The sequence below is a fragment of the Hipposideros armiger genome, unplaced genomic scaffold (assembly GCF_001890085.2).
Source record: "Hipposideros armiger isolate ML-2016 unplaced genomic scaffold, ASM189008v1 scaffold_239, whole genome shotgun sequence".
Lineage (NCBI taxonomy): Eukaryota > Metazoa > Chordata > Mammalia > Chiroptera > Hipposideridae > Hipposideros > Hipposideros armiger.
In genome coordinates, this window is record NW_017731589.1 from 153,062 (window position 1) to 168,657 (window position 15,596).

Genomic DNA, 15,596 nt, shown 5'->3' on the forward strand with positions numbered 1-15,596 from the left:
ATGTATATAAATAACCCATATGTTAATTAAGAAATAAATATTTTGAACTGAAGTATAAGAAAGTACCACATAATAAACTTGGAAGACAAAACTAAATCAGTACTTAGAAACATAGAGGCATAAATGAATATGTGAAAAAGGAAAGGCTAAGAATTTACAAGGAGGTACAAACAAGACTGCAAAGGAAATCCAAAAAAAAAAAGCATGTAAAGATAAGAGCAAAAATTAGGGAAATAGCATTCTTAGATATGATCAAGGAAGCCAAAAATTGTTTCTTTAACAAAAATGAAATTGAGCAGCTTGTGTAATTCATCAATTAAAGAAAGAAGGCACAAATAACCAATCTCAGGAATGGAAAAGGTGACATCATTACAGATGCTGCTGCAGACCATGTAAAAATGAAAAGATATTTCAAGCAACTTTGCCAAAAATTTGAAAATTCAATTAAACTATACAACTCCCACAAGAATAACAACTTAACAAAACAGATTCAAGAAGAAACAGAACCTGAATAGTCCCTTATCATTGAAAAAATTGCATTGGATCAAACATCTTTCTTTCCACAAAGAAAACTACGACCCAGAAAGCTTCGCAGGCAAATTCTAGCTTGCATTAAAGGAGAAGATCATTTCAGTAATACACAAACAACTCCAAAAAACAAAAAAATATGCAATACTCTGACTCATTTTATGAGACTAACATAACCTTGAAACCAAAAGTTGAGGACAGTACAAGAAGACAATATCATTGGCTAATCAAAAAATTAAAAAATTTTTAAAAATCATTGGCTAAGCACAAATCCTAAATAAGTATCAAACAATCCAGCAATTTATAAAGAGAATAAAACATCATGACCAAGTTGGGTTTATCTCAGAGATACAAGGACGATTTTNGAGGTGGTAACAGGGCTTTCTTGTGAGGTATGCTTGGGGTGAGACCAGTTCCAAGGGAATAGGGTAAAGGATTAGGTGATTTTCTTTAAAAAGTAATTTAAGACTTAAAACCCTATGAATCTATAACTTCTGAATAGGGCGGGTGAAGGTCAGGAGAGGGGGAACCCTTGTGGTTTGCTTATGACCAATCCCACTGGGTAGTGACGTGGACCCCTGGTAACCCCCAGATTGGACTGGCTCCCCTGGGCCCGCTTCCCGATGCTGCCCATGGCCTTGGCCTCGTGCTGTCTACTGAGGCTTCTCTACGTCCTGCCAACTGACTCCCTAGGGCACAGTTAGATGCCCTCAGGCACCCTTGGATCCCAAAGGTGGCACAAAGAACCCATTGATCCTTTTCCTAGAAAGTGGGGAAGCCAGTGTCCTAAGAAAGCTTGGTTACCATGGAGACCCAATCTGTGGTTTATCCTGTCCATGAATTTAGGGAACAGCCAGGAGACGTGGCCACTTTTGATGTCATGAGCATTGTCATAGATATCCTCAAGCCTGAGCGACTTCCTTCTCATCTAAAGCTAGGCCTTAGCGGGGCAGGCTGCTGAGTACGCTAGTTCAGGGGACTCTGCAGCGAGAAAAAGGTCCTGATAGCCTGAGAACTCTCACCCCACATCCCTGCTCTGGTTCTAGCCAGGACCGAAAGGAGGCCGCTTCCCAGGGGCCTGCCCGGGCTGCCCCCCGCCGCCGTTGTCCCTCCGGCGTTGCCACCTGCCTCCCCACGGCCACCGTGCCCCTGTGGGAGTTCTCTGCAGCAGGAGCTCCACAGCCTCAGCGCCACCCTCTCGGAGAAGTTGGATCAGCTCGCCACAGCCCTGGCAGGTCTGTCTCAGGAAGTGGCCACCCTGAGGACCCAGGTGTCTCGGCTAGGGAGGCGCCCATGGGGCCCTGGGCCAAAGGGCCAGGCTTCCTGGCCACGGGTCCTCCTCCGGGGACCTCACTGGGCTCATGGTCCTGCTAACAGACACCTGCCCTACCGGAGACAGAAGGGCCCCACTAGACTGAAACCAAAGAGCCTACGAGGCCAGGCAGAAGGCTGCAGGGCTGGGGACACCTCCGGCCTCTCCCACGGGACAGCCCACCTGCTGCCTCAATTGTCTCCAGACGCCATCCCGGCAGAACCTCCTGAGTCCAGTTCCAGCCCTTCCCAGCAGCCCCCATACTCAGCATGCAGCCGAGCAATGCTGACTGTGCACCCCCCACTTGGACACACTGGGGGCCACCAGAGCCCCCCTCCCCCTTCAGTGCCTGCTGCCTTTCCCCCCCAGATGGCTTCTCCTGCCACCAGTTCAGATGCAGAGCCACCGGCTGCAGCAGCTGCACCAACTGGGACCCGAAACTGGCCCAAGGATCCAAATGGCCTGTTGGCAGGGGTCCAGAGAGCCCGCAAGGAGGAACTGTGGGGTGGGGAACATCGGAACCTGAGGTGGGGTGCCCCTAACCGCCTTCTTCATCAGCTGAGTCCTGCTGAGAAAGCCTTGCCCCCAGCTGCCTCCCCTAGGGGCTGGCCTGCCCCCTCACCTCACTCCAGCCGAACCTTCCCCGTTTCTGGGCCATGAAGGGCTGGGTGCCCCCCTTGGCCTGACTGCCCGGGTTCCAGGATGCTGTTTATTCACGGGGGCCACCATTTGGGGTGCATTCCTCAGCCACACCTCTGCCTCCTTGGCTCAGGTTCATTCAGACGTCGTTCCCTTCTCATCCTCCCCACCAGAACTGCCAGAGCTGGCAGGCGGGTGGTGACATACACGCGTGTGCACAACACATGTGCCCGAGGCGTCCTGAGCAGCTGCAGAGGCCCCTGAGAGCCCCTCTCCCTGACACCTGCCCTTTCTGATCTCAGCGCTGAGAGGGTGAGGCTCTCGCCTTCCTGGTAAATATGAGCATAGGTTTCATTCGGGGAGAACTCTGCCCCTTGGTCTAGGCTGGATTTTCTTATGTGGCTTCTAGAATTAAAGGACTTGGTTGCCTTGGCTCCACAGAAAGGGCTTGGTGGGGCCACACCAGGATGTGGCTGATTGGTTTGTTACTACTAGGGCCAAGGTGGCTTGGCCGCCTGCCCTCCCGAAACTCAAGAGACCTCAGCAGCCTCCCACAGGGCTGGGGAAGACTGGCTACAACACCAAGTTCCCAGATGACTCTGGGGAAGAGTGGCACACTTATTGTTCCTGGAGCCACAGTAACAAAGTGCCACAGAATGGGCGGCTTAAGCAACAGGCATCCACTCACAGTTCTGGACTCCTTGGCTTGTCGGTGGCCATCTTCACGTTCACATGGCGCTCTGCCTGTGTGTGTGTCTCCAAATTTCTCCTTTGTATAAGGACACCAGCCATACTGGACTAGAGCCCACCCTAATGACCTCATTTTAACTTGACCCATCAGGTCACATTCTTAGGCACTGGGGGTTAGGGCTTCAGTATGAATTTGTGGGGACACTGTTCAACCCATGACACATGTAAGGAACTGGACTAGCCTTGGGTTCATCTTGGGAAAAGAGCATAACCAGGGTGTCTCCAGGCCAGAATGGCTGGCTCTGGGCCCCACCCCTCAGGTGGCATGTGGCAATGTATTGGGAAGCCTGCCTGCCACTTAACCACCTCGTTTCCTTCCCCAGGGTCAGACCTTTCCCCAAAAACTTACGTTCTCACCTGTGTCCTCATTTGATTTGAGGAGTCTTCGGGAAATGTCTGTGTACACTTGTCGCCAGGAAGGACAGGCCTGGCATGGGCTGGCACAGTCAGCTCTGCTATCAGGAAACCTGTGGTGCCATGCTGAGGCCCAGCAGGGGCTGGGGCCATGACTGCACCAGCTGCGCCTTGTGGCTGGTGCTCCTGGTGTGGCTCTAAAACTCGGGTCACAGGATATATAGGGCCTGGGCTGTGCTCTTTGCTGCCCCTATGGAAGCAGCAGGGTGGAGGGGAATGGGACCTACAAGACAGACTGTCACAAGGGGGGTTGGGGGGGTGTTAAACTGTTTTCAAATAAGCAATCCGCACAGCTAGCCATACTCGATAGAAAATAAGGAACAGAAAAGTTCTAGACTTTCCGCTCATGACCTCAGGGAGATGAGTCCAGCTGCTTTTCAAGCTGTGCAGGGAGCAACACTGGACACATTTTAGATCCGGTAGATAGGGTAGGACATGGATTGGAGGGAGGAGAGGGAAGGAGGGACCTCCCCGTGTGCCTCAGTGCTGGAGGGCTGGCAGTGAGGGGACTTCCGTTCACCCCTGCTGGGCCCTCCATCCTGCCTGGCCAGCCTCCATTTTTCCCTCTCACCCGTCTCAACAAGGGTAGTGGGAGATGGTCCACTATCTACCGTTGGCATTTGAAGGTTTGGTGTGGATTTCACAAATACCAGCTCTCATGCAAACCCTGTGCAGCAGGCATGAGAACGTGAGCTCAGAGTGTCACTTGCTCACAGTTGCACAGCCTTTCACTGGCAGAGCCGGGAAGAGCATGGACCTTCCATTGTGGTCTGCAGCCCCGATGCATTACCTCTTTTGCTGGGTACAACTACCCATCCTGCTATGGTGGAGCCAGCCCAGTGCAGGACGTTCAGATCATAAAAAAAAAAAAAAAGTGGAAAAGAAGTAATAAAATGAATGGTAAGATGTCGTGATCTGCAGCCGTTTGTCCCACGGGTCCACTGCTTTGTTTGCCACACAAATCAAAAATGTTTTACAATTGTTAATGGAAAAGCTGCCTAGAATCACTGATTTGGTGAAAAATCTGTATGCAGTTTAGGACACTGAGAGTGTGTCCACTTCCTTCACCTACTTTATGAGGAAATGTCGCTTTGATGGGAGAAACTGAGGGACCTTTTTGAACTCAGGAATTCCAGAGGTCAGGAGGTTGGGGACAGAGAGGCTCTACCTCTGCCTGTCACCATACTGGGAAGGAGCCCGGAGGATGGCTTCTGGCTGACCTGGGCTCAGACCTTCCCTCCTTCCATCAAGGCCCTCCACGTGCTCTATCTGCCACCTGCCAGCCTGAGGCCACTGTAAGGCAAGAAAGAGAAGGTCCCTCTTCAACCGATGGAAATCAGAGTGGACTCCGCACAGTCTCCAGGCCACCCCTGAGGGGCCCAATGGAAGAGGCCGCAATGGGGGTGGGGGGTGCAGGTACCACAATCCACTGCCTGTGATGACACCCCGCGATGTCACTGCTGCCTCCTACAGGAGCTTGGTTCACTGGCCAACCAGACTTTATTTACTCTTGANTGACAGACAGCCAAAGCTCTGGTGGTTTCTCGTCTCACTCTGCCCGTTCTGGCATCAGCAGACTCCCTCAGGAAAGATCATGGCGAAGGCTGTCAGCTCACCTCGGAACAGCTCCTCCCTCTAGAATGGCGGCTCACCGCGTCCCTGTTGCTTCCGTCGTCCTCTGTCACTAGAAATACGATTTTTGTCATTTGGTTTTTCTTCCTAGTCGAACTGCATTACTATTGGTCTTCTTCGACCTACCCTATCATACCTGGTGGCGCGGGCGCCGTTAGCGTGTCCCCTCTTGCAGTAGTGAGGGCAGCCCTGCGACGTTCCGTCCTCAGAGCCGTCCTGGGGGCAAGGCTGGGTGATGGCGCCCCTCCCACGGGTGGAGCTGGGTCCACTGGCAGCGTGCCTGCCGCCAGTCTTCCTCACCACAGCCCACGGACCACGCTTCCATGTAGGTAGCTGAGACAGGCTGGCCCAGCCCGAGCAGGGCCGCCCACAGCCAGGACTGATACGTGCTTGGGGCCAGTTCTCTGTCTGGGTGCCCTGAGCTGCCGTGACAGGTGCCTCCCCCCATGGGCCCAGTTGCCCTGACACAGGACACAGGCACGGATCCTGGGGTTTGCGGAGACCAAGCTCTCACTGTCTAAAATTGCAAATATTCGGTTTTCACAGGAGGCCCAGTGGGAAGCTCCCCACTCCAGGGTCTGGAGAACTGTCTCAGAGAGATACCTGTGCCCAGGTCGCAGCCTGCCTGGGCCTCGTCCTTGGCGGGGGACAGGGTACCACGGAGAGCAGAGCCCAAGAACTGGATGGCAGACAAGGAAGGTAAAACACAGCTGCCCGGGTGTCTGGGAGCAGGAAAAGGCACTTAAGAGTTGGGGCTCACGAGCTGGCGCCCTGGCACTGCCTCCCCCAGCAGCCGGCGGGCCCACATCCACCCTGAGATGAGAAGATGCTCTGCAGACGACCCGGACAGAGTGGTGGGTGGAATCAGGGCAGGGCCCTCTGCTGCCCAAGTCCAGGCCTGAGCTGTGGCCTTGGCAGTGGAGTGTCTTTCAATCCTGACTATGTCGGCCGCGTGTGCCTAGCTGTCCAGCACAGTGGCTGAGCTATGGGGCTCCCAGGAGTTTAGGTCACTGGGTCTGAAGAGATCCTGGAGGATTTGAGTGGCCTCTGGGAACATCTGCAGGGCTGGCGTGTGTCCCATACCTGGAGCTCGTGTGCCCNATGTGAGCATCTCAGTAGGTGCAGGAAGATTATTTGCTGAGAGCCAACATCCATAAATACTCTAAGTAAACTAGGATGAGAAAGGAAATTTCTTCATTTGATAAAGATTATCTACCAAAAAAATAACTTAGAGAAAACATGATACTTAATGGTGACATATTGAAGTGTTCACTCATGCTATTCAGCATTATAGTGGTTTTAACCAGGACAGTAAAGCAAGGAAAAAAGAAGGCATGAAAACCCAAAAAGAAGGAGCAAAAGAATCATTACAAGGGATATGACTATACACATAGACAATTGAATGGAATCTATGGATAAACTATTAAAATTTTAAAAATGTTTTAAATTAAAATTTTTCATGTGTAGTAACAAAAAAATCCCAGAATCTAGGAATAAATCAGAAAAGATTTATATGGAGAAAACTCGTGAGCACATTTTAATAGATTGCCTCACTGCTTATCCCTCATAACAATTTTGGTCTGCGTAGATGTTAGTATTACTATTACCATCCTTATTTTACAAATGAGGAAACTGAAGCACAGAGAAGTTAATAAAATTGCTCCAGGTCACACAGCCAGTAGGGGCTTGAGGCGCAGTCGGAACTGGGGCAATTGGCTTCAAAGTGAGGCCTTAAAACATGCAGAGCAAGAGCACACTGGAAGCTGCACCTTCAAGGTACATTTGTGGAGTTTGAGGCAATTCAGGAAGGAAGAAAAAAGTTGATTATTTTTAAAATTACTAGTCTGCTACACTTATTCGTATGTTTTTTGTTGAATGTCTGTTCCCTGCCCCTGTGGTAAGCTCTATGAATGAGGGCAGATATGTATTGTATCTGCACCAGCGCTGGGTCAGGAACAGAGTAGGGGGTTCAATAAACATGAACCAAATATCTGAATGACGCGTGCATCTGGACTTGAGACACCAGAGAGTGAGGCTGCTGGAATAAACTTATCAAAATTTCCCAAGTGTTCATAGAACCCTTGGATTCTCATTGCAACTGCGAGCTAATTAACCAGTGACACCTGGGGCACCAGGCTGCCCAGGCTGGAAGGAAGTTCGGAACATATTCTTTCCTAGTCCTGGAGCATCTGTGTCTGCCCGGCACATCTGAAACTCCACCCTCTCCATTTAAAACGTCCAGGTGTTGGTGGTGACCTGGAGTTGGCCTTGAAGGTGCCGAAGGACAATAACCTAGCAGTGGTCCTCTTCCCTGTATGCACATTGGGATCACTTGAAAAAGGTTTGGGCCCTATTTACACATATCAGGTTCAGGCCCTATTTACACAGATTCTAATTCAACTGGTCTCAAGTGGGGCCCAGCCTTGGTGTCTGCCTATCTATCTATCTATCGATCTATCTATCTATCATCATTATATATATATATATATCTAGCCACATATACTCTGTTGATACATAAATGTACAGAAAAGTACACATACCCATTGTTATATTTTTAAATTTCCAGGAGATTCTAATGCGTTGAAAACCATTCTCGTTGGCAAAACTGTAGAACACTCAAAATGGGCTTTTCCCACTGTCTCCCTTCAGCCTTTCTCCCTGCTTACCACACAATGCTTTCCTGCATCTCCCCTCAACCAGCAACATCTCATGCGTTGATTTCATTCCAAAAAGACGTACAGAGTGACGTTCCCATGCCAGGAGCCCCAGGCGTGCTCATGCACCTTCACCAGGTAACTGAAGTTCACAGTAATGGGACATGTGACATGGGATGGGAAGAGGGACAGCAGACCCCTAGAGATAGGTAGGTAGGGATCTCAGGAGAAGGAATGGTGAGTGTGAGGTCAAAGCCCCCTCCAGTTGGGGGTCGGTGTCCCCAGCTGAGAATCATCTGACTGGACTTTTCCTCACCTCCCCACCCCCCCCAATAATGAGGCTTATCTGCTCTGAGTCCAGATCCCTTAGGAAATCCTCACCTAAGGATTAATAAATTAATCCATTCTATTAGGCTACCTACCCGCTCCCAAGAACCTGCATTTTACCAGAAAATTTCAGTTGATTTTCAGGCTGTTGTGAGCAGAAAAGGAGGCTCTTCTGAGAGCCCCCTTGGGAGAGCTTCAAACAGAGACAGGAGCACTTGAGCTAGAGCCCTTGGTGGCATGTCTCTATGTCAAGGGCCAAAGGGCACCTGCCCCGCTCTTCGCATCCCCTACCGTTCCAGGCTTCGACACCTGGCATGAGAAAGGTGGGCTAATGTTTCTTCCTCATCAAATTTCTGAGCTAGAAGCAGGGAGCAGCGCTGTGGTTTGGCAATTAGCTGTATTATATTTTGATTTGGTAGAGCGATTACCAGCTGCTGGCTAAATGGAATTCACCCAGGAGAGAAGTGAGTTGTCCTCTGTGTGTGGATTAGAGTAAGGGGTTCTCTCCCCAACTCATTTAACAGCCCCAGAACCTTCAGATTTTAATGACATTGTAGTAAGTACACAGATAACCATTCTCTCCCTCCCCCTGTAGAGGTTCCTAACTTGGCCAGGGGTGGTCCAGAAAAGATCTGCTCTCTGGTGGGTTCTCTTGGTGGGAGCCTTGCAAGGACTCAGGCCTGAACTGTTCCCAGCAAGGTTTCACTCAGCATTGTCTTGGCCATAGAATGTCAAAGCTCGTTCGTTGTCCTTTCCAGACTTGTCCCCAGCAAGATGGAGAGGGTAGGAAAATGGCCTACAGGCCATCCTGCAGGAGTCCAGGGGTCACCGTTCTCACCCACTTGGCCTGGGTCTCTCCAACCAGGGAGCAACAGGAGGCAAAGGAAGGTGCTCAGAAGAAGAGCGGGGGCGCTGCCACCTCCGTGGGAGTGGGCCAGGCTGGGGCCGGGAGGTCAGCGTCGGAGGCCAGGTGGGCGCCTTCGCGGTGGATGCGCTGGTGCCGCACCAGGTGGGTCTTGCGGCTGAAGCTCTTGCCGCACTGCGAGCAGGAGAAGGGACGGGAGCCCGTGTGGATGGCCTGGTGGCGAACCAGGTTGGTTTTGGAGCTGAAGCTGCGGGCGCAGACGGCACAGGCGTGGGGCCGACTGCCAGTGTGCACTGCCTGGTGGCGGCCGAGGTGAGACTTGCGGCTGAAGCGGCGACCGCACTGCGCACAAGCGAAAGGCCTGGCGCCACTGTGGGCCCTAGAATGGGCGACTAGATTGGGCCGCGAGCCGAAACGACGGCCACACTGCGCGCAGGCGAAAGGCCGTTCGCCTGTGTGCACCCGCCGGTGCCGTGCCAGGTGCTGCCCGTGGGAAAAGCCGCGCCCGCAGTCCGGGCAGAAGAAGGACCTCTCGCTCGCGGGAGTGCCCTGGGGCGCCGGTGTGCTTCGGTGCGCGCAGGCCAAGGGCTCGGCAGCGGCAGGGTCCACCGTGGCACCCAGGGCGCACTCGTCGCACCCAAAGGGACGCCCCTCGCTGCGGTGCAGACGCTGGTGCGTGGCCAGGTTCTTCTTCCAGCCAAAGCTCAGGCCGCAGTCGGAGCAGGTGGAAGGCTTAGGCCCGGGAGGGGACGGGGTCAGAGACGAGGCAGGGGAACCGGGAGAAGCGGGTGCGTCAGGAGAGGGCGGGGCGCGGGCGGCCAACTCGTGGACCCTTTGGTGCCGCACCAAGTGCTGCTTGTGCGTGAAGCTGCGTGTGCACTGCGCACACTGGTAGGGCCTCTCGCCCGTGTGGATGCGCTGGTGGCGGATCAGGTGCGTCTTTTTGCGAAAGCGCTTCTCGCACTCGGTGCAGGGGAAGGGCCGCTCGCCGGTGTGCGTCTTCTGGTGCGACCCCAGGTGAATCTTCTGGCTGAAGCGCTTGCCGCACTCAGCACACGGATAGGGCCGCTCGCCAGTGTGCGTGCGCAGGTGGCGGGTCAGGTGGGCCTTCTTGCTGAAGCGCTTGTCGCACTCAGAGCAAGGGAACGGTCGCTCACCGCGGTGGCTGCGCTGGTGCAGCAGCATGTGCGCGCGCTGCGTGAAGCTGCGACCGCAGTCTGGACAGGCGCAGGGGCCCTCGCCACGGTGCAGCCTCTGGTGCAGCCGCAAGGTCAGCTGGTCCCGGAATCGCCTCTCGCACTCCCCGCAGCCATAGGGCTTCTCTAAGGCCGGGACCCAGCCGGCCAGCGCGAACGCACCCAGTGTCCCTGGGACTCCCGGCTCCAGTTTATACGTGGCGGCCAGAGGCCCCAGGTCAGGCGCGGGAAAGGATACAGGGAGTAATGGCAGGTGCTGGGGCCATTCGACCTCCCCTTCTGCCTCCTGTTCTTCCTTCTCCACCTTCACCTTCCGAATCATCCACTCGTGCCCTGAAAAGTCAAAACAAGCCAAATCTATTAAGCCCCACGTTTATGTGCCAATAGGACCGCCACTTCCTGGAGCCCTGGAGTCTGGCTTCCGCTCTCTCCACTCTACTGGCAGGTTCCTGAGAAGGACCAAATCTGAAGATTCCTCTCAGTCCTCCTCCTTTTCTCTCTGCAGCAGGGACGCTGGTGACCCGCTTCTTGGTGCCTTTCTCCCAGGCTTGGGCATGTCTCTGAGGGTGCTTTCCCTGCCTCAGAATAAACGCTGCTCAAGGCTCAGGTCTCAGGCTGCACTCTGGGTTCATATGCCCAGGGTGGCTTCCCCAGATCTTCCTGTCCAGCAGGCTCCTTTCTGGAACCAGTCTCTCATCTCCAGTTGAGCAGCTCCCCTCCCATGTCCCCAGATTGGCTGCAGCTCATTAGCTTATCAACAAACGGCTGCCCTTCCCAGACCTAGCCCGCTGACTTCGGTATGAGGACCCGCAGCCTCCTTCTCCCAATTGCTGGGCTCAAACCTTGGAATCTTGATTCTCATCTTTGAGCTCCCCTCCCCAACTCCCCCTAGTGGACCTTTGTATTGTTTCCTGCTGTCTCTCAAAGACCTTGGTGCCTCCTCCTCCCCTCCACCACCACCACCACCACACTACTCCCTTCATTCTTGCTTCTACAGCCAGGTGGGAACTCCCAGTTTAGCAAGAGGAGGATGGAGTGTACAGGGATCCAATGAATGGAGCCAACCCCTGGAGAAGCAGGGAGGCAGCAGGTTTGAGGTGGGTTTTCCTGGAGCTTGGCTTCTCTAGGGCACTGGAATGGCCCAGCTAAGAGGAAGGATCTCGAGGTCCAGACCCATCACTTGGGTTCTCCTCCGCCACAGACCACTAGCCAGCAGTGTGACCTTGGTTAACAGTACTTCTTTGCTACCTCTTTGAGCAAAGTTCGTTAGTTTGCTTAGGTGTAAAAGTTGGATTAGTTCATGGTTCTTAAACCTGGTGCTGCATTATAATCTCCTGGGGAACTTTTACAGAACACGTCTATGGGAGGAGGGTGCATGACCTGTTCTCTTCCATTAAAGCTCCTACAGTGATTCTTGTTTGAGAACCATTGAACTAAATGATCTGAGTTTCTGTCTGGTTCTAAAAGTCTGTGACAGCCCGAGCCGTGGTTACATTACACACGGACTGCCACAGTTATATTCACTCTCACTCTCTTTTCCAGCTCTATCAGTTCCAAACAACCATCAATCCTATTGTGATACTGCTTTCGTTTTCATTGAGCCACTCTTCTACTCAAACATCAATAGTTCCCTAATATTTACAGGGTAAACTAACTTTCAGCTAGCTACATCTGAGGTTCACCCCAACCGAGTCCAACTTTCTTAGTACTCCCAGGCATAAGTCCTTCACTTCACCAAGCTGATCTGCTGTAACCCCAGTCAACATGTCATCTTTCCTGCCTCAAAGTCTTTTCTCAGCCTAGAATACTCTCTCATCCTCCACCCCCCACCTGCTTTAAAGCTGAAGTCTACACCTTCCTCAAAATGCAGCACAAATCAAATCCTTGACAATTCCAATGCATGAAGATCTCTTACATAAACTCCTATAGTACTTACTGTTAACATACTTGTGACATGGTTTATTGTTATTTGTTCATTCTTTATTCTAGCTCACATTAATATCAACTAGATTTTAGCGTCTGGAGGGCAGATACCTTGTGTCCTATTTCCTTATATGTCTAATAAATGTATCTTTATGTGTCTAATAAAAATGAGGATGGTCACCATTTACTGAATGCCAACGAGAGACAGACGATGCACAGGGTATACATTGTTACAAACCTTCATCACAAGCATGAAGTTACCCTTATCCCTGTTCACAGGCGAACAAACTGAGTCTTGTGGAGGGGCGGTAGCTGATCCAAGATCACTTAGCTAGGCAATGTAGACAAAGATTCAAACCATGTCTGTGTCACCCTAGAACCCATCTGTTTCCGTGATACCTCACACAGCCTGGACACAGTAGGCACTACATAAATCCTTGTGGCATAAATGACATCACTCAGGCAAAAGACGATAAGGTTGGTGGTAGTGTAAGGAAGTGATGGATGGGTGCAATTATGGTCAGAGAATCAACTGTTCGACTGCCCTGGGTATGGAGCACATGAGCCAAACACAATGGATTTGGAGCACTTGGGTACCACTGAGATCAGTGGAGATGTGGGGAAGGAGTATGTCTGGGGAGACACAATGAAAAGGTTGATCAACATCATATATCTTCATGGGAATTGTAATTCAAGCCATTGACAAGTCTGTACTTAGACTGGGGGAGGGGGAGGAGAAGTTAGGCCTTCTAGAGGATGTTCCTCTATGGTGATCAGCCTCTCTGATTCCTGTTGTGTACAGACGCGGAATTTCCTCTGGGTGCTGAAGCTCTACAGCAGAAAGGTGCCAGGGCCTGATTCATCTTGGGTTGGAAGGGCCTATAGTTGCTGCCTCATCAGATAACATCTCTGGAGCTTTGCAGGGCCCCTGTTCCCTCTGTGTAGCCCCTTGGTGGGATGGAGTAATGGAAAGACTCACCTGGGCAGAAGCCTACTGGCTCAGCCTTCCGTGGGGTGCGCGCCTGGCCTCCTCTGCAGGGAGCCTCAGCCTGTTCAGTGTGGGTGCCTTCCTCAGGCCTGGGGGCCTCGTGCCCTGGCAGAGAACAGGCTGCCTGAAGCTACCACAGATGGCACAGATGGACAGAGGTCCCCACTGGTGCTAGGAAGCAGGGGAGTTTGAAACCCCTGTCCCAGGCCCATCGGCAGGGACCATACCCAGCCCATGTCATACTGGCAGGGGCTGAACTCTCAGCTGCCCCAGGGCAGCCTTGGGCTCCTTCAAGCAGGGCAGCTGCTAATGCTGTGCAGGCTGCAAGGGCCACACTGTGAGAAGTTTCTGGAATATGTGTGTATAAGATAGTGGAGACAAGGAAGGGCCATGCCCTGAGGCTTACATGAGGCTCCTCAGAGGGCTGGGAACCTCCCAGCCACCAGATGGACCCCAGTTTCATGGCAAATCATTGAAGATCGGGATGTCAAAAAGCCAGGTACACCCCTTCCTTAGGTATCTTCTCCCAGCATCTGCTTAGCCACATCCCTCACCTCTTTCAAATCTTTCTCAAATCTTACCTTTCCAGTGAGGTGTTCTCACTACCTGTTTAGTCCTACAGCCTGCCCCACCCCACCTACAGTCGTCTCAGTCCCCCCTCCCCCACTTTATCCCCTCATAGCACACATCTTCTTCTGACACAGTTTTTAAGTGCACTTATTTCTATTGGTTGGTTGTTGACTGTCTGCCCTCACTAAGATTAAGCTTCTGGAGGTAGGGGGTCTTTGTCTATTTGGTCACTGGGGTATTCCAAGTAAGTAGAATGGCACTTGGCACTTAGCAGATGCTCATAAATACTTGATGAAGAAAGGAAGACTCCACACTGAGCCACCATTGACAGTCCCCACTTACCTGAACACATGCCCAGTGCTCTCTCTTCCGTGGGAGGGCACATCTGTTCCTGTGCATTATGGGACCCTTCCCCAGGCTCACTTTGGGGGGCCATCTCCGGCTGTCCCACAGAGAATCCTGTTCCAGGTAGAAGGATGGGTCCAAGTAAAGCATCAGTACAGAAGAGGTGATCAAAGGCAGGGGCTGTCCCCTTTCCCAGCCCAAGGGGCTTTCCCCAACCTGCTCTGGAAGGCAGGGTCTCTAGCCAGTATGTACAAGGACAGCCAGGCTCCCCAGCAGCCTGGGCAGATAGCAACCTCAGCCCCTTTGTGTTGAGTCAAGGACAGGTGAAGGAAGAGAGAGTAGATACGAATATCCTGGTGCTCATGAGGACACATGAGCACATACAGTCTAACGCAACCTCCAGCATGGGCCAGGCATTCACATACACCCTGATGAAACCAAAAAGGATGCTGCCCTAAAGGCCCTCCGGGGGTCTTAGGGTTTCAGTATCTGAGGATGGTTTTGCCTTCTTTATTGTAGAGAAGCAGCAGGCCCAGGAGGCTCCCCACCCCAAATTCCTTGCATTCTGCTGGCTCACCCAGGTTGCTGAGGGCCTCCAAGGTCTCTCTCATGACAACCCTGGGTAGCTCCTCCTGGGGCTCGGGACACAGCTCCTAAAGAGAAAATAAATCCTTGCCCAAGTTCTCCTCAGGGCAGCTTCCACCTGGGCCCTAGCTATGCCCAACCTCTTCCCATCAGCTATTCCCCAGGAGTGCCAAAGGTGACATTGGCAGATACAGGTGAGGGGAATGAGGGAAGGTGGATGTCAGATAGCAAAGAGATCTTCGAAGGTAGGCCATTTCTGCAAGCTCTGGTCCGCTCTGGAAGTCGGCTGCTCTGCCTCACCTGGCAGGTCAGCCCATCGGGGCTCCTGCCGGGGGGGAAGATGTCAGGGATCAAACAACTCTCTGGGGGAGAGGGTGCAGGGTGGGAGACCAGGGAACGACATCTCCTAGGACCCTCCAGCTGTCACTGCGGGAGCTGGTGAAACAGGAGCCAGCCGAGGGATGGAGGTGAGTGTCACTATTGGGCAACTGGTCGCGGAGGCTCTCAGAGGAGGGTCCTCACTGAAGGAAGGAGATGGCTCTTGCTTCGTCTCCCCAAAACCCTACCTCAATCCTGTGGCCCCTCCACCGCGGGGCTTCCCCGGGCTGGGCCCTCAGCCCTCACGGCCCCTTCCGCATCCTCCTCCATCGAGTGCCCTGTCCCTACCCCAGCAGACTCCCGCCCCCCAATCTCCCTGGCAGCTTTCCCTCTGCCCCCCCTTCTCCCACTCCTGCCTTCCGCCATCTCTCCTCTCCGAGTCTGGCTGGCTCCCCGGCTCCGCCCTCAGCCTCGCCCCTCGGGCTCCTCCCCCAGCCCGCAGCCCACAGCCCGACCTCTCCAGGCCCCTTCCTCCTCCCCCGCCCCCCAC

The 15,596-nt window shown here is 52.9% G+C and overlaps 2 protein-coding genes across 6 annotated transcripts in view; one reads left to right on the forward strand and one right to left on the reverse strand.

Moving 5' to 3' along the window:
• KRABD3 (KRAB domain containing 3) overlaps positions 1-3,949 on the forward strand; it is a 33,686-nt gene extending 29,737 nt beyond the window's left edge. Inside the window, exon 14 of the mRNA XM_019655353.1 lies at positions 1,575-3,949. Within this exon, the coding sequence (XP_019510898.1) occupies positions 1,575-2,500 (926 nt within the window). The 3' untranslated portion in view covers positions 2,501-3,949. The remainder of the gene's footprint in view (positions 1-1,574) is intronic.
• A 4,823-nt stretch (positions 3,950-8,772) lies between these two features.
• The window catches only part of ZNF467 (zinc finger protein 467), a 15,322-nt gene continuing 8,498 nt past the window's right edge, over positions 8,773-15,596 (reverse strand). The window contains exons 1-5 of one of the 5 annotated variants that reach the window (XM_019655455.1): positions 15,295-15,501; positions 14,721-14,796; positions 14,141-14,257; positions 13,220-13,333; positions 8,773-10,650 (exon numbers count right to left, since the gene is read on the reverse strand). In XM_019655455.1, coding sequence (XP_019511000.1) covers positions 9,149-10,650; positions 13,220-13,333; positions 14,141-14,257; positions 14,721-14,754 — 1,767 coding nt within the window. In that variant the 5' untranslated portion in view covers positions 14,755-14,796; positions 15,295-15,501 and the 3' untranslated portion in view covers positions 8,773-9,148. Of the gene's footprint in view, positions 10,651-13,219; positions 13,359-14,140; positions 14,258-14,720; positions 15,505-15,596 lie in introns of those variants that run through there. The other 4 variants (XM_019655452.1, XM_019655456.1, XM_019655454.1 and 1 more) reach the window with 4 other exon arrangements.